The sequence below is a fragment of the Rhinolophus sinicus genome, chromosome 14 (genome assembly GCF_057876585.1).
Source record: "Rhinolophus sinicus isolate RSI-liver-muscle chromosome 14, RSI-T2T, whole genome shotgun sequence".
Classification (NCBI taxonomy): Eukaryota; Metazoa; Chordata; class Mammalia; order Chiroptera; family Rhinolophidae; genus Rhinolophus; species Rhinolophus sinicus.
Window position 1 is genome coordinate 57,428,879 of NC_142514.1, and position 25,797 is coordinate 57,454,675.

Here is a 25,797-nt window from a genome sequence, read left to right on the forward strand (position 1 = left end):
GACAGCATCTCTTTTGCCACAGAAACAATGAAAAGAAAATATTAAAATTAACAGACTATCATTTTGTAAAAAAGCCCATTTCTTGAGTTTTTGGTATTTCCCCAAGACATACGCTCTGCTTCCTTGCACCTAGAGATAAAACAACTCTACTTTTAAAAGCTGATACATAATATTAATGGTAAAAACTCAACTTATCTCAAATTGAAAGAAAGTTCACTTGTGAGTTGTTTTTCTATCTCAAATTGGACTTCCAACATTTCAAATACATGAAAATGCTAACAGTTCCACAAATTAATGAATAAAATTCTCAGATAAAATGATCTATTAAACCCAGTACTAAAATATTATTTATAAAAAAAACAAGGAAAAATTTCAGAAGAGAGATCTATGCTAGAAGGCCAGCACATTATCATATACAAATTGGAAACTGTCTATAATGCATGGCAAAAAGATTACGTTCCACAACCGGGATTCATAGTTTGATCTGATACATACCAAGATCTGGCAATTGTTACAACAGAAACATTACAAAGGGTCCTCAAATCTGTATTTTTACATAGCCTACATAATGATTGTGATATTAATTCAAAAGAGTAAAGGTGATTAACATATACATATACATATATATATATATATACACACATATACATATATATATATATATATATACATACATACATACACACACCTGTCTTCATCTGATTTATGATAAACATTGTTTGTTAATACCTCCTTTCAGGTTAGACATAGTTAGCTCCAATTCATATGTTACTGCCCAGAATACTTTAAGGAAAATCTAAGCAAAACTGTGATAAATTTGGACTCTGACTTCTTTAATTTAAAAAGTGCCTTTATCACAAAGGTTGAGACCTGATAGTATTTTAAGATACAGTCTCTCCTTATAATTTAGAATCAGGAAAAAGCTGTCTCAAATGCTTTTTGTAAACTATACAGCACACTAATTCTTGCTAATCTGCTAATTACAACATACAACTAGCTGTCATAGTATTAACAGTAATATCTATTTCTTTAAGTCACAAAAGTAAGAAATGATGCATAAAGCACTTTTTTTTTAATCAAAAGTTGTAATTGGAAATTAGGTATAATTAACTAAGATAAAAGTAGATTTCTAGCCTGCCAGATTTCCTTTATCTGTATGATGTCTAATCACTCATCATTAATTGTTCTACACTCTCTAGAAGGCAGAGACACTTCATAAAGTTCGGTAACTATAAATCAAAGTGGACTGTATATCCAAGGCTGTTTCCATTTTATAAATTCATTTAAATAGTATGAAACTTATTAAAAAACAAAAACATCATCAACCATGTTTCCACGTCTCTTCTAATTGAGACATGTTGAAATACCAAAACTAGAAAACTGTATTGACATTGAGAAAGTAATAAAGTTGAGTTTTAAAGTCTTTCTTTTTGGGGAGTTCTTTTGTAAGAGCAGAAAAAATTATTATGTTAAACCAAAAACTTCTGCTGAGGCATTAATTTTAGTTGTAATAAAAATGCTATGAATAGACATTCAGGAATACTGAGAACGTGGGGAATAATAAACAAAGCAGAATTCATGGTTACCATATTTACACATACTCTTTGTTGTGTTTCAATGCCACATGATCTGATTCAAAGTAATAAACATCAGGGTCATCGTCTTCCTCTTCCGTAATGTGCGGATTGGCACTCTCTTTGGCAGATGGCAAATGTCCAATATGGAGTCTTGCCTCTGAGGGTGGCTTACTTTGTCCTTCACTCCCATAATTTTCAGAGTCACAACATATCCCTTTTTCATTCTGAGAAACATCATCGGGATTTGTGGGAGACTCACTTATATTATCACTAACAGTTGCATTTGTTTCATTGGGACTAAGATTATTCTCCTCAAATTGTCCATTTTCTCTGCAAGGAGAACTGTTTTTAGTGGGACTACCTCTGGCAGGGGCCGCCCTTCGTGGTGAAGTTCTCAGAGTATATCGATGTTCTTGAGGTTCTGATAAAGACATCGCTGGAGCTGAAACACAGTCTAGAACAGAAGATGGTTCCGGGTCTCCGGAGAGTTGCGTACTCTCAAGTCTTGTGTCCAGGGCGTTATTGGTGTTTTCATTACACCGCTCTTTTGAGGCATTGCTATCTCCCACCACATCTACTTCCTCCTCAGAATCCCTTAAAGATGACTGAATTTCAGGAAAGGGGCCTGTAGCTGGCTCAGTGGTCAGCTGATTAACATGTTCCACAGGCAGGTCTGCAGTTACTATTTTGTGGTCCTCCAACTTGACCTGCACTTCTGAATTCGTGCAAGGCACGTTATGGTCTATGTAACTGTCCTCCTTCCTACTATCAAGGAACACTGAAGTGTGGGTGTCCGAATCCCCATTTTCAGCTACTGATTTTTCCTGCGACACATAAGAACCAGCGCTATTTTGTTTAGTGTTCCCATCAGGCTGACAGTCATCACAGTTTATACCAGCTGAATCACTGTCATCGACACCATTGACAGCCAAATAGCCTGTGATTTCTTCAACTACTGCAGAATTAAGTGGCCCTTCCTCACTGACATTCACCTTTTTAATTTCCCTTTTCTCACAATCATCCAGTATAAGACATCGACAAGCTCGTTTAGTCCCTTGAAAATCTGCATCATTGTCCACTACTGTCCTCCTCTGTTCTACTGACTCCTTGTCTGATTTTATAGGTGAATCTTCTTCTGAACTGTTTGGTGCTTCGGATCTAAGACAACGCTTAATTCTTTTTAAAACAGGTTCTGTTTGCCTTCTCTCACAATTTTCTATAGCCTGCCTTTCTATGTTATCTTTTTCTGAAGAAGAAAGTCCTCTTTTCCTAGGGCTTACCCATGATTCTCGAGTATTTTGCTGTTTTAAATCAGTAGTTCTCCCATTATTATTTCCTTTCTGAATTTGCACAGGCTCTGGTCTCTTCTTTGGTGATCTTGATCGTACTTGAGAATGAGAAGAGATTTCTTCAGGGTGAGCAATGCTACGATTCCTTAAAGTTCTACCACAAAAAGATTCATCCAAGCCGTTTAACCCCACTGTTGATCTTGTAACACGAGTAGATCGGGAAGCAGCCATACTATGGCAAGTCCCTACAATACGGCCATCATGATCCACTCATTGGGAAACCTTCAAAAACGTAAACAAAATAATGAGAAAAAGGTAATAGTTAATATACCTAAAGCAAAAGTATAAAGCTACAAATTTTTAATCCCAGTATAGACAATATTAATAAATTACGTGATACAATTTCTTTCATTAACATTTCCAAAAATGGTATTAATAATAGCTAACAATTATATGGCACTTAAGATGTCCCAGGAATCATTCTATATGCTTTACATTACTTCACTTAAGTCTCACTACAACTAGAGTAAGTGCTATTATCATCCCTACTTTACAAATGAGGGGTTGAGCCACATAGTTTACGTAATCTGTCCAAAGCCACACACGTAAGTGGCAGGGCAGGGCTACAGAGACCACGCTCTTAACTTGCCTTCCTTTGTATCTGCCTCTCAGATACAGGCACAAAGGGCCCAGAAAATACCTCTCTCAAAGACAGGATTTCATCTTGGTTATTAAAATAATAATCTCGAACTTATATAACAGCTATCACAAAAACTATCCCAATCTTTTCTCATGTTTTCTCAAAACATTCCTGGGAGGTAAAACGGCAGGCACTGATCTTTTTAATTCATTCTTAGTAAAATGAGTTTCAGATCAAATCCTTTGATAACAAACTATGTGGCACCTAAAAAATTTTGGTTGCAGTAGAATTTTTTGTCAATAAGCAGATGGATAAAAATCACAATCTTAGCTTGCAATGGCTAAGGGCAAAACAGAGTAAAACCAAGCCTCCCAAGTCCCAAGAAGCAGAGCCATAAATTAGCAGTTGAAAGGAAGTATTCTAAAGAAGGTAGAAGAAAAAGAAAGAAGCCGCTGAAGCAAATACTACATTTAAGAAATCCGGAATACACATATAACCCATCCTATCCTTTCCTTCTTAGAATTCCTGTATATGTGGATATGCCACAGTTTTAGGGCATGTTGGGCAGATGAGTATTTTCTGGTGTTGATGCTTGGTGTTTCTAAGAGAGAAATGTGAGGAAAACTGAAAAATGCCCTCATTGATCCATTTAGATAAACTGAGTAGTTTCGTGGTTATTTTCTAAAGGCTCTCCCACCAAGCACAATAAAAGAGCTGTTAGAATTTCAAGTCTCCTTTCTCCTGCTGCTCTTCTGTTTAGCTTTCACAGGATACTTTGCCACTTCGCTGCCTAACTTCGAATGGGGTGCAGGATGGATAGAGAAAGAAGCAAATAATGGCTGTAGTACAAAGTTTCACAGTAACCTCCCTCCTCCCTTTTGCTATCCTTCCCACAGCCTCCTTATCCGATAACCCCCAAATGCCATTCTATTCCTGCCCCTGCAAATCAAAAACAATTTCTCCTTTGCCTCAACTAAAAGGATCTAACAGTGGAAAGGTTATGAAGAACTACAGAAGACACAACAACATGCCACCACACACAGAAAAAGAAACATTAAGAGAAATTGTCTTGCTGTTCCTGCCTGCTGACAAATGAAATGAGTGAGAAAAGTGCACTTAAGATAATCAATTGCTGTAAAATAATGTAAGTTGGTTGAATTTAGTTTTGTTTCAGAGTATGGCATACTTTTAAATGTTTAATTAACAATTTTTAAAAATCTTACAAGACTCACAAAGCCAGCTCTGAGATTAAAGCGTGAAAACTTGTTCTAGGGAATTCCATAGCAATCACATGAACAATAAGTATGGGACACAAATCAGAACCTGGAAATACATTTCTCACAATAAACTTTTACTGTTTTTGGGATTCATTAGAGGAACGTGACATGTTATTCTCTTTTGTTAAAATCTTATCAAGATTACAATCTATATTTTTATTCACAGGTAATAAACACTGAATGACTCATAAATATCCACTTTTAATTACAAAAAATTTCAGTTAAACTTCAAATGTTTCAAAAGAGCACAGACTAAAAATTATTAATATCAATTTATTTGTTTCATGTACCCAAATCTGAAGCTCTCAAATTTGAAGGTTACTGATTTTCAAATGTCAAATATCTATGTACACATACAAAGAAAACATAAATAACTTTAGTTACAACACCTAATGCAAATATCCTTAATGCAAATTTGTTTATATTCATAATTTATGGTTTGAATATAATATGGCAATAGTAATATTTTATAAACACAAAAAACCTGCTAAGCTTTACTTTTGAAAATGTGATGCCAATTAGGGCATATAAATCTCAAATGATTCCAATAACAGGCATTCCTAGCACTTCTTTTCTCTCCACACCAATCAAAATAAGAGCAAAATCCCTTTGCCTTGTTATTATTATTAATGAATCAAGCCTATTATTAGTACCCAGAACTACTTATATATCATTATGAAACACCACCAATTAAGGCCTATTTTATTTCTTTACCAGTCCAGTGATCAAAATGAAAGACTAAACTTTTTTTGTTTCTTTTGCGAAAAATGTTTTTAATCCATTCAACAATTACAATGAAGCCCAAGTTTTAGAGTTTTCAAATCCTATGCTACTGGGTCATAATTAAAGCAAAAATGTTTTAAAACAAATACCCTTTTGGTATCTCAAACTCTAATAACTTAAAGTGTGGCCTGAGAACTAGCCTCACGGACATCTCCAGCAATCTTGTTAGAAAGGCAGAATATCAGGCCCTGCCCCAGACCTACCAGTTAAGCAAACTCTCAGGTGATTTACATGCCTTCTAGGGGGTTTGAGAAGCCGTGCCTTAGACTACTGCATCTAGCCAGTATTTTATTAAAACACAGTCATCAAGTTTCAAACTAAATTAGGCCTATTTATAATATATCGTTTAATTCTTTATTTGATTTCAATAACAAATTAAGAACTATAAATAAAGCCAGGCTCTCTTTGGCAAAGAAAGCACCAAACAGACGACTATAAAAATCTGTTTGCTGGAAAAAGGCAATAAGTTGCTTAAAATTCTGAAGATTATAATTGAATAAAATTTTAACATTCTTCCCTCTGGTGATTTTTTTCTTCTCTTCTAACTTTTTCTTCAACTCTTCTATTTTGAACAGGCACACATAAAGGCATATACTTTCTCTATCTCATAAACTGAGTGCAAAATTCAATTACCAGAAAGGAACTAAAAATGTCCTGATTATCTCAACCAAGTCTCAATATTGTTTTGATATCCTTAGCAAAGTATTATAGACTAAAGCAGTTGTTTTCCTCATTTAGATACATAAAAGTCACTGGAGATACTCAGTAAAGAGGTTTGGAGCATAAAATTATATTTGTCAAAAATTAAGTTGCTAAGGGAACAAAAAGAAACTCTTTTACAAACTAGTATCTCAGAAAATATTCCTGCTAGTTAACTAAACAGGAGGCTCGTGGTGAAAACCTTAGCCAGCACCCAACTGGAACTGCAAATTCAATCATTCTAGTTTTAGACTTGAAGGAAACCGTATGTTAACATATTCATATGGGCAAAACCCAATCCAGCAACTAGAATGAAGTTTTCCCTATATGTTATACACCAACTAATGGATGTGGCTTTTTCTAGAAGAGAGGGAAGAGAATATGATCAATCACTAAAATTAAACAGACTCCCTTCCGCTCTTCCCCACCCTCATAGTTTTTATCCTATTGGAGGGCTTATCTGAGAGGGATTACCAACCAAATTTCAGCCTCTCCATTCATTTTAAGCCCCAAATCCTACCTATAATTCCACATGTATCACCCATTTATTTGCTGTTGAAATACGCCTCTCCTCATATTTGAATCTATTTTTGCATCAAATCTAACAGGGTTCTCAAACACTGTCTGAAACAGTATCAGTTTTGTTTCAGATCATAAATTTCTAGCCCCTGTGCTCACATCTGCAGAAATACACCAGTAAGAACTGAAAGGAATAATAAACCCTAAAGTAAAATGGTCCACCTAATGAAATACTACTCCAGCTATCACCTTTACTTAAGAAAAAGAAATCTCAAAAAGATATTTCAAAGATACTGCCTGTAACGTTTTGCTCCTACTACAATTACCAAAGTAGTATGGTTTATTTTGGGAATTGAGGGACTAGTAATCCTCCATTAACATCAATGTTCTAGCTGATATTTACTGTCATAATATTTAGTTTTATTAAGTAAACAATTTTTAGGAAACTGGTCATGGTACTAGGCAGACAAACCAAAGTGAAAAGCAAAAAGAGCAAGAAAAATTGGCAAGTGTTATCAATGATTCTTTTTCTATTTGTCTAGAACATAAACATGAACTGCTTAATGATGGTTCAGACTACCCTTTGCACACAATTCTTCAGACAAGCAATTAGCACTGTTTCTATCGGGTTAAATGTATCTATAAGATTAAAAGTATCTATAGGGTCAAAAGTAGGAAAGTGAAACCTGGGGAACCACCTATGCAATTCAACTTAAGGTTCTTAATATTCACCTCTCTAAAGCCTGGGATTTCTATTATGTACTGTCTTGTATAAGTGGGTCTCTTCTTTCTTTCCCATGAAGAGACAGATATATAATAGAGATAGATAGATAGATAGATAGATAGATAGACAGATAGATAGATAGATAGATAGATAGACAGACAAGTAGATAGATAGATGAAACTGAATGAATACACACTTAAAAAGACAACTGGGGGGAAGAGAAGTCAAAGAATTTCATAATGCCCTTGAATCAAAAATACCTAGGGTGTCAAAGATAGGTATAATGATCTAGAGATTCCAATGTACTTAGTTGCTTCATTTATCCCCATTGGGAAAAGAGTAGGAAAATATTTCATCCCCAACGCATTCCCTATAGTTTCCACATTCCTACGAACAGACAGCCAGACTGTGCAATTTTCCATGCAGAGAAGGAAGTATAGAAAAATAACAAGCTCCCCACCCCCCAAAAATCAAACTATAGTTGTCTTCTCTACTGCAAAACTAAATAACTTACCTGTACAACCAAAGATCTATCATTGTGGAAATATTATCTCTTTTCCTGAAGGAGTTGGAGCTATGATATAGAATAGAGCTTAAGCATCAGGGTTTCAGACTCTCAGCTTCAGCCATGAAGAATACTAGAAACTCTTAAATTCCTTTCTTTAAAATGAAATAATAAAAAAAAAAGAATTAAAGAGCAAATTAACTTATGCTAATAGATTTACCCCTCCTATAGTAAGAGGGAATAGCAGGTAACAGAGTATCTGTTCATAGTAACATCTTTGGTACTTCTTGGTAACTTTGTAGCCTCAGAGATACTAAGAAACTGGAAAAGGATTTTTAGGAACCAACAAAACCAAACCAAACCAAAAAGAGCTTGAAATATACTAAACCCTTACAACTCAATATTAGTTTGAGCCAAAATGTGACAGTTCTTTTCTAGAGTCCCGGGCATTATTTTTTTTGAGGTTACCCAAAGGCTGCCCTTGATAAGAGTGCTCATTCAGAATTTATAAACTCTTGCTCCCCTTCTAGAGGCTTCTCAAATGTTGGCCTTCAAGTATACACAACTGGGGACTGAACAACAAAAATAATTTAGGTTCTGCACACCAAAAAAATCAACCAAGTCTTCTGTATCTACACGATGACCTTGATGGTTATTAAAGTACTACAAGACTATTATACAAGAAAATTTCTATTATTTTTGTCATACGGATTTTCAACAAGGACAAAAACAATATGGATTTTCTGGTTTTAGTACACTGTTGGCTAGACATTTTAATTAACCAAGTTACATTCCATTTCTTAGACAGTATGGTTAATTACCGTGTTTCCCCAAAAATAAGACTAGGTCTTACGTTAATTTTTGCTCTATTAGAGCTTATTTTCAGGGGATGTCTCATTTTTGTCATGTACAACAATCTACATTTATTCAAATACAGTCATGTTATCTTCTGGAACATCGTAATGTACTACATGCGTCCATCTGGCTAAGGTCTTAACTGGGGCTTATTTTTGGGGTAGGTCTTACTTTCGGGGAGACATGGTACAGTTTTACTTTATTATAATGCATTATGACAGCCTTTTCAGAGAACCTGGATGAATGGGTTATGATGAGTGCCCATTTGGAAACAAGGAGGAACACCAGGAAAAAGACTAGTGATGTTTCTGATGGAAACTGTCACTTTATTATAAACATAAAACTACATATTCTAAAAGTGACGCTATTTTCGGCGAAGGACTACAATTTAAAAACTGATGCAATTATCAAGCTTTGTAAACTAGAGTTACTGCCTTGTCAAAACAGATTATGGTTTTAGTCAGCTACAAAGGGAGGGCTAATATCTAATATTTATAGATGCAACCTCTCCCAAATATGCCTTGTAAATTCTTAAAAAGCACAAGGTAGGAAAATTGTCTAAGTAAAATAATTTAATACTACATTTAAAAAGTCCGAGATTAACACGAGGATGTCCAGTAAAAATATAGTCCTATAAAAAGTAACCCTTGACTTGAAAATGCACTCTTCTTGTAACACAGATCCCAATTGCCAATTCCTTTGTATCCAATCCTGAAAGCCTTTCACAAACATGGCAAAACATTACATTCTATACAGTGTGGTGGTGACAGCAACCATCAGAGGCAAGAGGAGCCACAATGAAAGCTGCATCTCCAAGCAGACACTGATCCGCCCACTCTAGCGCTCTATCAAGTTCTAGCCAGTCATGTTACTACCCTATTTAAATAGGGTTTGCTACAGGAACATCATCCATTATGATAATATTTACCAAGCAAGGATGTCTGCATCTGTTATTTTCACAGGAGAACTGATACTTACAGCTGAGTTCTACCCATATTAAGATAGACAGGATAGTGCAGATGTGTTTCTAATAAACCTGATACAGTGAAAAACAAACTTCAGTCAATTACTTCTACTAACTAAAGTCTGCTTGGCCTTAATTAAGATTACATTTTTTTTCTTACCTTTTTTTAAAGTGTTTCGCCTAGTATCTGATTCCCAAGCGTCTGCATTTATCTGTCATCACTGTTAATGTCCATGTTACATTGAGACTTCAGGTATTAATTATTTATATGGTTGTACTACCACAACTTGATATCTGTGAAGGGAAACCACAATATAGTCACTATGGATGTGTTACTATTTACAAATTTGTGGATAAAACTGATACTTCTTAAACACACAGCACACTGCATTTTCTAATAAATTTCACAAATAATTCCTTAGATTTAGCTGTAAGTGTTATCTTTAACGACAGATGATTTGCTAACATTCTAACAAATCTTCTCAGCGTACCCACATAAAATATTTTCAAAATTTAATTCAGAACTAAAATTCACACAAATTTGAGCACTCCTTACATTCCTTTTCTGACTGCCAATGTAGATACACATCATTTTCCAGAAGTCTGTAATTTCTTAAACATTAATAGAAAAGTACTCTTTCTGTTTTACAATATTAGGGAATAAATCTATAATGCTTAATAATGCAGTAAAAAAGATCATGACTTTCCCTTAAGTGTGACTTTAATACATATAGTCTATGTCTTTTAAAAGTAATATTTTGCCTTGGTTAGATTACCGCTCTGTGACTAATTTGTCAACGTTATTTTGGAAGTAAATAGAAAATAAATGTGACAAAATCAATGAAGAAATAAACCAAGATGTAATAGCTGCACAAACAGTCCTTAAAAGTAAGCTTCTTAAAAACATAGACTTGGTTATAGATTACAAGTCTGAGAAACACACTGATGTGTGTACAACCGTGAAGAAAAGCATTATATAAAACTTTAGGGGGCGGCCGGCTAGCTCAGTTGGTTAGAGTGCGGTGCTATTAATAAGGTTGCCAGTTCGATCCACACATGGGCCACTGTGAGCTGCGCCCTCCACAACTAGACTGAAACAACTACTTGACTTGGAGCTGATGGGTCCTGGAAAAACACGTGTAAAATAAATTTAAAAGTAAAAAAAACAAAACAAAACAAAAAATCTTTAGGTCATTTCTACCAGTTTATTAGTAGGAAAAAAAATGAGCTACAAAAAATACTTATTCATATATATAAAAGAAAAAAACCTATGAATGGCATTCCAAAATGGTTCACCATGGGGTACTATCCCAAATAAAAAGTAAAAATCTACCCAGAAAATGCAGATAGCCTCACACTGTTTTGTGAATAAAATGTGTTATTGGAGTTGTCAACCTGCCAGATCTTCTCAGTGAAAGCTTTCATTACAACAGAATAGAAACTAGTATGTCAATTACATCTTGATTTTTTTAATTGGAGGAAAAAATAAATAGAAAAAAAAACTGATATCTATCCTCAAACACTGAAAACAAGTCTCTAATTCATTTGTTTGCAATGTTAAAAAAGACTTTCAGTAATGCCATTAAAAAAAATTAACAGTTTTAAGTATTTCTAAATTTTAAAGTTGCTATAAATGCTCTTGTAACAAGCAAGGAAGGTAAACTAGCCAAAATTCATATTCCCTGCACTGCAGTTTTCATTTCATTCACTATACATTTCAAATGTAAGCATTCTGCACAAATGCCACATGCTTTCTGGAAGAGATAAACTACTCTGAATTGTGAAAACCTACAAAATAAATTTTTATTGACTTATTTAACTATAGTAACTTACTTTCAGAAGTTTAAAAAACAGCTATTTCATCTTTTAAAAAGCATACAAAATGGAAAACAGACCATTTAAACCCTACTGCTAAGGCCTTCTTATTTATTCCTTGCCACAGAGCTTTGCTTGTTTTCACATACTAATAAAATTCATTGACTATTCAAGAATTCCAAAAGCAAATCCAAAAACTAATCTTGACTGAAAGAATTACTTTTCCTACTGCTTGCAGTCTAACACTGGTATCACTGTGTTGAATAGATTACAGGATCTCAGATTCATGGCACATATGAGATCACTTCAAAAGACTACAGGAAATCTCACTAGAAAATATTATCAGTTCTAGTGATATAGCAAAGTTATAAGCCATGCAACTTACTATAAAAATAAAATTGTGAAGTCTAAGCTAAACACAGCCTAAATTATAAAAGGCACTAAATTTTTTTTAGTTTTATAAAACCTTGGAAAAAAACTCAAAGCAAAGGTTATCCTATAGACTCATCTTTAGTACCAAATTCTTCAGTTGTTATAAGTGAAAATATTAAATATGTGCACTGTACTATATCTTTAAATGATTTTAAAAGAAACAGGAATACTCAGTCAGTTGGTTGTAAAAAGCATTTGTGATAAAGGTCAAAGACAGAAACACTCTTCCCAGACAATTAAGCTTATCACAGTTCCTTGCCATAGAAAGCGGAACTGAATTGTTAATTGGTACAAAGTGTGACCAAAAAAGAGCACATTTTTCTGGCTCCCTAAATTGTTTGAAGCCACAGGTCCAGGGTCTTGAATACCTTCTACCAACTTTAGACATCATAAGTGTATTTCAATGTCAACAGCAAAGGAGCAGAAGGAGCATCTAATTTGGTGGAAGGAGATGGAAGAATGATTCCCTGCCTCCAATAATAACTGTTTGACCATAAGCAAACAACTTTATGTTACTACCCTTCATTTCTTCATCTATAAAAGCAGAGACATAATACCTGCCTACTACTTCTCAGGGTTATAGTGAAGCTCAAAAGAGATTATGTCTGTGAAGTACTTTAGTTTATTGGTTTTCAAACTTTAGTGTCCCTACGAAATTTCTGATACCAAACACCCCAGAAATTCACAGTCAGCAGTTCTGGACATGCATGCATAAATCTTTATTTTTAATTAAGCACTTCAAGTCATCCCCAATTCTATTATTGGAGACTCCCCAAGGATAAGGATCATATTTTGAAAAAACTGCATCAGTTTCTTCTGAGACTTTAGTTGTAAGCATTACCCTAGGTACTTGTTTAAAATGCAAATTTCTAAACTTTATCCTTAGAAACTCAGATTCAATAAGCTTGGGGCAGGGCACAGAATCTTCATTTCATCAACTACAGTGATTCAGATGTAAATGGATCATGATCCATCCTTTTAGAAAGCCTGCACTAGATTCTTCCCCCTACATATTTCTCAAATCATTCCCCACCTCTCTAGTATCATCAACCACGACCAACCTTAGGCCTCATCACCTGCACTAACCCACCTGCCTTGTTATTGGTCCCTCTACTTTAAAGTCTTATCCCTTATAAGTGCATGGTGTACAGAGTGGCCTAAAATGCACACTATGTCACTCTTCCTAACTAATCCCCTTCCAAGGGACTTCTGCTTCTGGCCAAGACAGAGTAACAGGAACGAGATCTGTGCTCCCTCTAGAAACAACTAAAAATCTGGACAAAATGTACGAAAGTGTTTTTCAGACAGTGATAGGACAGTGATCAGTGAAAGAGGAACATAAAGCAAAGCTTTTAATTGCCCCAGCTTACTGCTTGGAGTTTCCAGGCTACAGAGCAAGGAGGGTGATCCCAGGCAAAGCACAGCTGTCTCCCTAAGAACTGAGGAGTATGGGGAGAACAAAGTTGCTAGGTTCCCCAGAACACTGTACCAGAGAGGAGGGAGTTGTAGTAAGACCTCAGAAGATGTGCAGAGATCCCCCTCAAGTCTTAAGCTGAGTATTGCAAGCTGAGTATTACAGGCCTTTGCATCCAAGGCCTGGCTTGGATACAAAAAATTGTATCCAAGGCCTGTGTATCCAAGGCCTGGAAAAGGCCTGGAAACCCACCCATAAGGAGTATAGGGAAAGATACCCATAGTCAGGGGTATGCTGGAAAATGTGTAACAACGGGCGGCAGTTAGTGGTTTGCAGTTCCTGGTTTACCAATTCTGATGGGAGAAACTGACGTAAAATGGTGGCCCGAGCTAAGAGAGAAGTCCCCAGCCTAAGCCCCAGCCCACGTCCGCATAACCCCCTCTAAGCCACCACCCGGAGGCAATCACCAGACACCTACCCCTTCCGCAACCCAAGAAAGTCCCCAACCCATAAAAATCTGTTCAAAACCTTGCTAGGGGCTCAGTCTTTGGGAAGGATCCCGCTGAGCCCGCCGGAGTAATAAAGCTGACCTTCCTAACTCTCTGAGTGCTGCTTGGGTTCTTTCCGGTCCTGGTATCCCTAACAATTCCTGGTGTGAATATGCCCACTCATGGCCAGTTTCAAGCTGTCAAGTGATATCACTGAGTACAAAGTTGGGAAGTGATACAGTAGATGTAAATTACCACCAGAGCACAAAAATAGTAATATGTAGCAATATAATTAGAAGGTAATGAGTTTGGAGCATTTATTATCTTTGCTCTTAATATAACTGATTAAATTATAAGCTTATATGGCTTAATTTACTTAAGAATTAAACAAGCTCACAAACTTTCCTGACATTTTTAACTGGCTCACACAAGCTCTAGCATACCAGTACCCATGGCTGACACAGTATAACTATCAATGAGAGAAGAAAATCTCAAAATTACAGGACATCAAGTACTTAGAAGGTCATTGCCTCAGTAGTGAGACAAAATGAATTCCAGACTAGAGACTGCTTTGGTGCCACCTAACAAAAATTAAAAGCAAGCCTCAAAAAAATAAAGCCATTTTCAAGGAACTTTTAACTGTGTCCCAGAACAAAACTGAAGAATATTAATAGAATACAAAAACTTGAAGAACCAAACAAGGAAAAAGTGACAATGCCTGGCATCCAATCAAAAATTAACAGACATGCAAAGAAGCAGGAAAATACCACCCATAATGAGAAAAATTAAACAGAAAAGGACCACACATGACAGATTCATCACACAAGAACATTAAATCAGATATTATGACTGTAGCTCATATGTTCGAAAAAGTAAATGGAAAATTGAGCATGTTAAGTAGAGATATGAAATTTTTTTTATGAAACAAATTGACTTTCTATTAATGAAAAATCCTGATTGGGATTATCAACAGATTAGACACCGCAAAGAAAATGCCAATGAACAGAAAGACATAGGAATAGAAACTACACAAAACAGAGAAACAAGACTGAAAAAAAAAGCAAAAGCATGAGCTATGGGACAACACCAAGCAGCCTACTATGTACATGAGTGAGTGAAGTGCCAAAAAGCACAAAAAAAAGTCTGAAAAAGTAATGCCTAACATTTTTCAAATTTAATATAAATTATAAACCCATAGATCAAAGAGACTAAATAAACCCAAGCACAAGAAACATGAAGAAAACTACAGTACGTCACATCATAACCAAGTTGCTTTAAACCAGTAATAAAAAGAATATCTTAAAAGCAGCTAGAGAAAAATGACACATTACGTACACAGTAAGAAAAATAAGACTGAGAGCAGACTACTCACTGGAAACAACACAAGACTCAAGACAATGAAGTTTATCTTTAGTAAAATGATGGCCAGAGAAAATATCTTTCAAAAAGTACGATAAAATAAACATAATTTAGAATTACAAATGTTAAAAGAATTCATCACCAACAGACATTCACTAGATGACATATTAAAGGAAGTTCCTTAGACAGAAGGAAAAAGATACTAGATGGAAGTCTGGATCTACCCAAAGGAATTAAAAGCACCAGAAATGGTAAATGAGGATAAATATAAAAGACTTCTCCCCTTAGTTTTGTAATCTCTTTAAAAGATAATTGACTATTTAAAGCAAAAAAGACAGCAATATTGTGAAGTTTATAACATACATGAAAGTAAAACATAACAGCACAACAGCCAGGTGGGGGAAAATACAATATTGTAAAGACTCATACTACATATGAAGTGGTATAATACACTGTAATAATTTAAAGATGTATAAATACTATGAACCCTAAACTAACCATAGGAAGGAAGGAGATAAGTTACTTTGGAAAGAATAACAGTAACTTTTAAAGGATACAAATCATATAAATTACGACCACAATGGAATTAAATTAGAAATCAATAATAAAAATATATCTAAAAAATCCCCAAATGTCTCAAAATAAATACCATGTTTCTAAACAACCCATGAGTCAAAGATATCAAAAGAGAAATTAGAAAATAGAACTGAATGAAAATAAAAACACAGCATATTAAAATCTGTAGAATGCAACAAAAGCAGTACTTAAGTACCTACCAGGAAATTTATAGCAGTAAACACATATTAGATAAGAAAAAAGGTTTCAAGTCAATGATGTCTGCTTCTACCTTAAGAAACTAGAAAAAGTATAATATAACCCATATAAAAAGAAATAGGAACAGAAAAATAGAAGATAGAGAAAAATTAATAAACTAAAAAAATGGTTCTTCAAGAGAAAACAATAAAATTGATAAATCTTTAGTGAGACCGATCAGGAAAAAAATACAAATTACCAATATTACAAAAGAAAGAAGTAACATTACTATAGATTCTACACTTAAAAGAGAACTATTCCAACAAAGGTCCAAAACAGACCAATGGGAAAGACCAATCATTCCAACAAATGATGCTAAAACTAAATTTCCACATGCAAAAAGAAAGTCAAACCCCTAGTTCACATTATATACAAATATTAACTCAAAATGAATCAAAGACCTATGTGTACGAGCTAAAATAACATTCTTATAAGAAAACAGAAGTATAAATATTTATGATCTTGGATTAGACAATAGTTCCTTACATATGAACCTAAAAGCACAAGGACGAATACTACCGTGGTTTCCCGAAAACAAAACCTACCCCCAAAATAAGCCCCAGTTAAGATCTCAGCCAGACGGACACATTTAGTACATTGATGATGATGTTCCAGAAGATGACATGACTGTATTTGAATAAATGTAGATTGTTGTGCATGAAAAAATAAGACATCCCCTGAACGTAAGCCGTAATGGAGGAAAAATTAATATAAGACTTGGTCTTATTTTCGGGGAAACACAGTATATGCTTCCACTTATATGAGGTACCTAGAGTAGTCAAATTCATAGAGGCAGAAAGTAGAACGGTGGTAGGGCAAGGGGGAAATGAAAAGGTCTTGTTTAATGGGTATTTGGCAAAATGAAAAAAGTTCTGGAAATGGATGGTGGTGATGGTTGCGCAATAATGTGAATGTACCTGATGCCACTGAACTATACACTTTAAAATGGTTAAAATGGTCAATTTTATGTTATGTATATTTTACCACAATTAAAAAATCTAAAGCAAGGAACCAAAGAAAATTACAGATAAATTGGAATCATCAAAATTAAAACCTTTGTGCTTCTAAGAACTCTATCAAGATAATGAAAAGGTAACCCACAGAATGAAAGAAAATATTTGCCAATCATCTGTTTATAAAGAACCTTTACAGCTTAAAAAGATTACCTAAATTAAAAACAGGCAAAGGACTTAAACAGGTTATTTCTGCAAAGAAGATACACAAATAGCCAATAAGCACATGAAAAGATGCTCAACATTATTAGCCATCAAGAAAATACAAATCAAAACCACAGTGAGGTACCACTTCATATCCAGAAGGATGAATATAATAAAAAGATAAACAAGTGTTGACAAGGATAGGGAGAAATCGGTACCCTCATACATTGGTGGTGGGAATATACCAATGGTGGGAATATACCAATATTTTTCCAGTTGCTTTGGAAAAATTTGCAATTCCTCCATAAATTAAACATAGAATTACCATGTGATCCAGAAATTCCACTCCTAGATATATACAGGCATACCTCATTTGTGTGTGTGTGTGTGTGTGTGTGTTTCTCCAAGACCCATCAGCTCCAAGTCAAGTACCTGTTTCAATCTAGTGGAGGGCGCAGCTCACAGTGGCCCATGTGGAGATCAAACCAGCAAACTTGTTGCAAGAGCACCACGGTACTATAACCAACTGAGCTAATTGGCCACCCCGAGGCATACGTCATTTTATTGTGCTTCTCTTTATTGCACTTAAGAGATGTTGCATTTTTTACAAATCGAAGGCAAGACCTGCACCAGCAAAAAAGACTACAATTTACTTGTCTGAGATACTTGCTTTATTGCAGTGATCTGGTACTGAACCCACAATATCTCCAAAGTATGCCTGTACCCAAGAAAAAGGAAATATGTTCACATAAAAATTTGTTCACAAATGTTCATAGCAACATTATTCATAATAGGCAAAAAGTGGAAACAACTCAAGTGTCCATAAACTGCTGAATGGATAAACAAAATGTGGTTTACAGTGGTATATTATTCAGTCATAAAAAGGAGTGATGTGTGGATATATGCCACAACAGGGATAAATCTTAAGAACATTACGCTAAGTGAAAGAAGTCAGTCACAAAAGGTCACGTATTATACGATCCCATTTATATGAAATGTCCAGACAGGCAAAATTCATGATACAAACACGAGATTAGTGGTTGCAGAGACTGGAGAAGGGGGGAGAGGGTAGAAAGTGATTGCTAACAGGTATGAGGTTTCTTTTGAGTGATGAAAGTAGCCTACAATTAGATACTTTTGATGGTTGCACAACTTTGTGAATATACTAAAAATCACTGAATTGTGTACTTTAAAAGGGTTATTTTATTTAAAAGATTATAAATCAAACAGATGAAAGGACAAATTCCTTGAAAGACTGCAAACTACCAAAGTTCACCCCAACAGAAACGGATACATAAAATATCTCTACAGAAAATGAAGTTATAGTGAAAAACTTACTAACAAATAAAACTCCAGGCCCAGAGGCTTCACTAGCGAATTCTGAATATAGTAAGGATTACATACATTTAAGGAAGAAATAACAATCTACTAAAACTCTTCCAGAATAGTGAAGATGATTACTTCTCAACTCAGTCTATGAAGCCAACAATACTCTGATACCAAAACCAGACACAAACATTACAGGAAAACAAAACTACAAACCCATGTTCTTCATGAACATAGATGCAAAATTCTAAACAAATCTATTCTAACGATATGTAAAAGGATAATACATCATGATCAAATGATGTTTATCCCCAAAATGTAAAACTGCAACCATGTACATATGGTTGATTCAATGCAATTCACTCTGTATTAACGGACTAAAAAACAAAACCATAAGATCATCTATACAAATATAGAAAAGACAACCATTCACACCCCCATCTATAGCGACCAAAAGGAAATCAGTGGTTGCCAGGGTGGGGGAGAAGGGAGCAACAGTAAGAAGAGATTACAAAACATCATTAAATGGAAACTTGGAGGGGTGATGAATGAATATGTTCATTATCCTGACTGCAGTGATGGTTACACAGTGTACAGATACAGGACAATTTATCAAATTGTATACATTATTGCACAGTGAAATGTTCCTCAATAAAGCTATTCCAAAATAAACATAAAACACCCTTCCAGGAATATAGGTAAAAATCTAAGCTTCTTAATGGGGATGTACAAATTGTACCTGGTCGTTCCATCTCTTCCTAATTCTCCTCTATCCTTCCCAGCAGCCAAGTGGATCTAAATTGCAATCTCCTATCACAGAGGTTTTCAATCATGGATAAGTATCAGAATCATCTATGACACTTAAAAAAAACAGGAGTTTCTGATTCTATAGGTCTGTAATTGAGTCCAGCTGTAAATTTTTTTGGGGGGCAGGGGTATAACTTTTTTACATCTTTAGTATTATTATTATTTTTAGATTTTATTGGGGAAGGGGAACAGGACTTTATTGGGGAACAGTGTGTACTTCCAGGGCTTTTTTCCAAGTCAAGTTGTTGTCCTTTCAATCTTAGGTGTGGAGGGTGCTGTTCAGCATCAAGTTGTTGTCCTCTCAGTCTTAGCTGTGGATGGCGCAGCTCAGCTCCAGGTCCAGTTGCCGTTGCTAGTTGCAGGGGGCGGAGCCCACCATCCCTTGCGGGACTCGAGGAATTGAACTGGCATCCTTGTGGTTGAGAGCCCACTGGCCCATGTGGGAATCGAACCAGCAGCCTTCGGAGTCAGGAGCATGGAGCTCTAACCGCCTGAGCCACCGGGCTGGCACTTTAGTACTATTTTTAACTTTATTAAAGTATAGTATACAGAGAAGTTCACAAATTATTAGTGTATAGCTTGATGAATTATTGCAGCATAGAGGTATATATTTTATTAAGATTTCCAAGGATGATTTTTAACAGTCAAGAATTAAAACTACTACTTCTGCCTCCGTATCTTCCTTCCTTTGTTCAGCTAACATTTATGTTGCCCTTTCAGTCACAGATCAGGTGCAACCATCTCCTCCAAGAAGCTGTGTGTTCTGAGGGAATTCTGTGCACAGATCTCATCATACTACTGAGTATATGTGGTCTTTTTCAAACTTTTTAAGGCAAGAACGCTTAAAGTCTATGCTGGAGAAACAGAAGAAAGTGAGCTACTCTAGCTAAAGGCAAGGGTGAAGTGACTGCCCGGCAAGCTAGCCTGCCCACCGTCCTCAGGCTCTCCCCCTGGGAGTTTGAAATGACTGCTTACTTCACTCATCTATTCACTTGTCTCTTCCACGCACCAAAACTATTTTATAGCAAGGCCTCTCTTATTCTTCATTTCCCTGCTGCCTAGAAAACATTCAATAGACATTATTATTGGGACATCACTCAAAATAAGAGTAAACATGGAGGATAAATAAGTAAGGGAAAGAAGGTTTGAGAAACGAAGAACAGTATCTATGGAGGCACTGAAATAGAAAAAGACTCAGTGCATCAGAAGAAGAGGGATGAGGCCAGTGAGGCTGGACCGCAGCAGGCAAGGGAGAAAGCATCAGGAAATAAGCTTTAACGCAGACAGCTGCCAGGCCATGAAGGGCTTCGTAAGCTATGCTGGGAATGTGATCTTTGTTTTTATTTACTTTTAAAATTTAACTTGTTTATTTTTAATTTAGTTTGGATTATTTATTCTATTTAAGAATTTTAAAGAGGGGAATAATATGATATATGTGTGTGTGTGTGTGTATATATATATATATATATATATATACACGCATATATATTTTTTTAAATTTTTATTTATTTAAGTGTATTTTTCCAGGAACCATCAGCTCCAAGTCAAGTAGTTGTTTCAATCTAGTTGTGGAGGGCGCAGCTCACAGTGGCCCATGTGGGGATCGAACCAGCAACCTTGTTCTTAAGAGCACCGCGCTCTAACCAACTGAGCTAACCGGCCACTCCTGATACATATTTTTAAATTACTCTGTCTGCTGTGTGAATGTGAACTCAAGAGCATAATGGGAAGGGAACAAGAAAAAGTACAATAATGAATGTGATCAATGGGAAGACAAGAATAAATAAAAGTTTAAGCAAAAAAGTGACAACATCCAATATTGTCATTCATTTTCTTTCATTCAATAAATATTAATTGGGACCAACTGTGGTCCTGGCACTGTTCCGGCACTGGGAATGTAAAGAAAAGCTCCTGCTTTCACAAAGCTTACATTTGGTATAAACAACTATATAGATAAATTACATCAGGTGAGAAGTGCTACAAAAAATAAAGCAAGATAAGACAATGAAAAATGATGAAGTGGTCAGCAAGGCATTTTCTACTGACCTAGCACATAAATAGCAATCATGTAGGGCCTGGTAGGCCATAGTAAGAACTCTATTCTGAGTGAAATGAATGCCACTGGAGAATTTTAATGATGGCAGTAACATAATCTGACATTTATGTAAAATGATCATTTGGACAGCTATGTGTAGAACAGAGTGTAGACAGCAAAAGAGTAGAAACATGGAGGGTGATTTCAGAAGCTATTATTGCTAGGAGAAATAATAGTGCGGTATCAGTGCAAGTGGTAAGAAATTATCCTCTGCAACAGATTTTGAAGGCAAGCCCAACAGAATGCACTAGTATCTTATACGTGGGCTTTAGGAGAGGTTCTTAAACTACGCTTCCTCTGCTCAGGGAGTACTCCTCAAGGTGCTGTCCCAGTCCCTTTTCTGTTACTGCTTTCTTTTATCCTTGCACAGTAACTTTACTAGTGCTGAGGGCTCCTAAATCTACCTCAGCTTCTACATTTCCCTTCAGAGGTTCAGTTCCATATATCCAACTGCCTGCTTGCTGGAATCTACAAAAAACTCAAATTCTACTTGTTCAAAACGGAATTCACCATCTTCCCTTCCGCACCAATACCAGTACCTGGTTCCTCCGTCAGAATTATTTATCTAAATGAATGACACCACAAAAATACGCTATTGTCCAAACCAAAACCCTAAGAGTAACTTTTTAAATTTCCTTTTCCTCTGTCATCCAAATCACCCACCCGGACACATTATCAATCGTTCATCGTATTCTTTCTTTTCCCTTTTTTGGTACATAATGTGCACTTCAGTAATGTCACTGCACAAGGGTGAGGAAGGTAATTTCACTTGCTTCTCTGATTTACAGTGTAAAGGTATTAGTATATAAATGAATGCTGTAATATTAATTCAAAGAAAAATCTAAGAGAATAAAACCCTTAGCAAAAAACTGTATTGTTCCATTTTAGAAATAGAAGATCTCAGGCTAATTCTCAGAACATGAATAGTCCATAGACGCACAATTTATGAATTACAGCTGAAGGTGTGAAAGCAAATTAATTCAACCAAGGTAAGGGAGACTAGAAGAGGTTTTTGGATAAAACTCTGAAGGAACCAACGTCCGTGTACCAGGGTAGAAGAGACAATTCAAGAAATTGACAAAAAACCATAAGAGGAATGGGACAAAAACCTGAAAAGAATTAACATAATCAAACTCTATGTTTAGCTACTGGGTCCGCAAAACTGGTCTTCAGTGAGGTGAATAAAATACAGAAAATATACTTCATTTTCCATAAAGCTAGATTTTATTTACTCAATTTAAAGACTTCCTTTATTCTGAATTGATGTCACTCTTCTCTGGTGTAAAAGGAGGTTTCTGTAAGTTTCCTAATGTCATTTTTCTAACGAAATTAAAAGTTGGCAACCCTTCACTGATCCCAAAAACGTTTCTTGGAAATTATATGTAAAATTTTTTTAAACTTTTTGTTAATTAAAACAATAACTTGGAACCACTGAGTGTGTACTAACACTGATATTATGACATTGTATATAAAAATAAGTATTAAAAAGACAAAGAATTATCAGGCTCCCATTTCTAAATATTATTCAACAAATCTATTTTATATTAGTGGATCAAAGGAGTACTGAATAAAGTAAAAACATTAAAAATAAGTGAATTAAAGGAGATAAATGGAGTCTTAAAAACCCATTTAGAAGCAATTTTTCTATAAGCTACAAACTCACTAACCAACAAAGACTATTTCCCATTTTTTTCTATGAATTTCAGTTATATGCTGATTTATGTGATACTTCCATTAATTCCACACTTCTCAAAATTTAGTATTCATTCCTATCCTGAAAATTTCAGGTAACAAAAGAATGAACTTTTATTTAGGCAGTATTTATTTTAAGTACTATGAAAAAGGGTAACTAGTGCATCTAACCAATGATTTTATTAAAATTTTTAAAATTGAGGCTAGGCAAGAAACAGTTTAGTCAAAGAAAAGCCTAAAGTAAAGAATTATACAGACTGAATTCAGATACAACAAAAAATAGTTAAAGAGAAGTATTACAGTTTGGGAGACTGTTGTTATTATGACCTATACACCAAAATTATCTTTCATAAACACCTATATCTAACTCCACAGAGAAGATAAATCCAAGTTGTTGATAAATTCATGAATCCTTATCTTATTTTTCCAGTGACTTGCAAATTCAACTTCACAGATTGTCAAGAGAAAATCTTTGAGTCCCAAATACATAAACGTTTCCATAAAAACGGTATTTTAAAAATGAATTTGAAATAAATATAAAGCATCAAGTGAAAGAGTTTATTTGAATGCTGCCCATTTTACAGCAATGGAGTGTAATGTCAAAGCCTGTCGTGTAGGAAGTACTTTTAAGAATACTTTAAAGGTCTCCACTAGTTTTCCAAGTTCAACAATAGGACAGCATCAAGAGAGAAAAAAAAAAACCCTTAAAGTCTCCAAATTTCCTTTGAACACAATGTCTACTTCTATTCCCCCAGACTCAGTATCAAAAAACTTCACCCAGAGATTTTTAAGGCTAGGTACTTTTTCACTTCTGGGTCTTTTGACCTTTTTCCTTGGCTATAAAGTCATTTGAGTTTTGCACTTTAACTTGAAGTAAGCTTGTTACAAAAAGAGAATAAAATCAAAGAATATTTTTTCCCTTTCCAGATGTGAAATCTAAAGTTACTCTGTAATACATAGTTAATTCAGCAAAACTCAAGTCTAGTGGTTTGTTAACCAACCATTAACTATTCTTAATTATATGTCAACAAAACATGTTTCTTTTTGTAGTAGAAGCTCTGACCTATTGAGCAGATTAAAGAAACCTAGGAATCCTGCAATAGAAGATATTTGAAAACTATGGAAATACACAAAATTCAGTCTTTGAAAAATTCAGTAAATGTATCAATCAAAGGTGATTTGTCTAAATGGTAAAAATATGGCTACAGCACATATTTGAAAGGCATCTGAGTATAATGGAAAACAAAAAAATTTTAGGTTCCAATCCAAACTAAATCACTTATACTAGTTATGTGACCCTGATCAATCAACTTCTAATACTAATTCTGCATCTGTAAAATTGGGAGAAAGTACTCACACACAGAATTGTCCTGTGAATTAAACAAAATAATTTATATAAAGTACCCCAGTACACAGTGCATAATCAATAGATGTTTATAATGATGATTTTAACCTTTATTGGTATGTCCAATATGCCAGGCACTATACTTTATATGTATTATCTCATTTAAAACTCTCAAAAACCTATGTAGGTTTTATTCCCATTTTACACATGAGAAAACTGAGCCTTAAAAAGATAAATATTTTATCCAATATTACACAGCAAATTAAGTGGCAGAACATACTCATATAGTCTTAACCACTCTACTGATACTATGCTTTACAATAACAAAGAATTTTCTCATACTTTCACAATAAGCTTAAAAGTAGACAGATTAGGCCCATCTTCATTTCCTACATATGGCAACAGACTCGAGAAATGCCTATGATCACATAACTAATAAAACCAGAAGTGAACCTAAGTCTTACTGCCTAAACCAGGGTTCAATCCATGAGACTCTGTGGCTCTCTACATTATGCTAAAAATTCTATAAACACTGTGAATGAAGAACTCCTTCCAGGAGAAAATAAGATATGTCTGAAAAATAGATTGATACATGATCTATGTTAATTAATGTTTCTTCCCAACAGCTGTCCAGCACTAAAGTTTTCCAGAAATTAAATAACAGATTTACTTCTGTATATCTAAAACTAATTAAAATAATATTGATGTCAACTATAACCAAATATACATATATACTATATATTCATGGGATGTAAAGTACAGTATAGGGAGTATATAGTCAATGGTATGGTAATAATTATGCATGCTGTGAGAGGAGTAGTGGACTTGTTAGGGTTATCACTTTGTGAGGGGTGTAAATGTCTAATCATTATCTTGTTTTGTACTCCTGAAGTAATAAAAAATGTGGTAAAAAATAAAGGGGAAAAAAATGTACAGATTTACTTGAGAATATCAACAACTTTATACTACTGACATGAAACCTGTAAGAATAACAAACAGCCCAGTGCTAATCAAAAGCAGAAGGTATTTTGACAGTTCTATTACTGTTTTCTTTAGTATGTTTCTTGCTTAATCAATTGCATCATTTAACAGAGAACTAGAGAAGAGAGTTTTATACTTCTTTGTAAGTCATTCAGTCTCTCTCGAAAAGTCATTCCCTGTCTTTGTTCATAAAGAGGGAAAGGATATCCATCTATTTATGGAGAGGTGTGAGGCTGAACAC

At 35.0% G+C, this 25,797-nt stretch overlaps 1 protein-coding gene across 5 annotated transcripts in view; it reads right to left on the reverse strand.

Moving 5' to 3' along the window:
• ZZZ3 (zinc finger ZZ-type containing 3) overlaps positions 1-25,797 on the reverse strand; it is a 90,317-nt gene that overhangs the window by 40,114 nt on the left and 24,406 nt on the right. For 2 of the 5 annotated variants that reach the window (XM_088791208.1, XM_088791209.1), the window contains exons 2-4: positions 9,993-10,126; positions 8,023-8,168; positions 1,602-3,148 (exon numbers count right to left, since the gene is read on the reverse strand). In XM_088791208.1, coding sequence (XP_088647334.1) covers positions 1,602-3,097 — 1,496 coding nt within the window. In that variant the 5' untranslated portion in view covers positions 3,098-3,148; positions 8,023-8,168; positions 9,993-10,126. Of the gene's footprint in view, positions 1-1,601; positions 3,149-8,022; positions 8,169-9,992; positions 10,127-25,797 lie in introns of those variants that run through there. The other 3 variants (XM_088791210.1, XM_019743341.3, XM_074334969.2) reach the window with 3 other exon arrangements.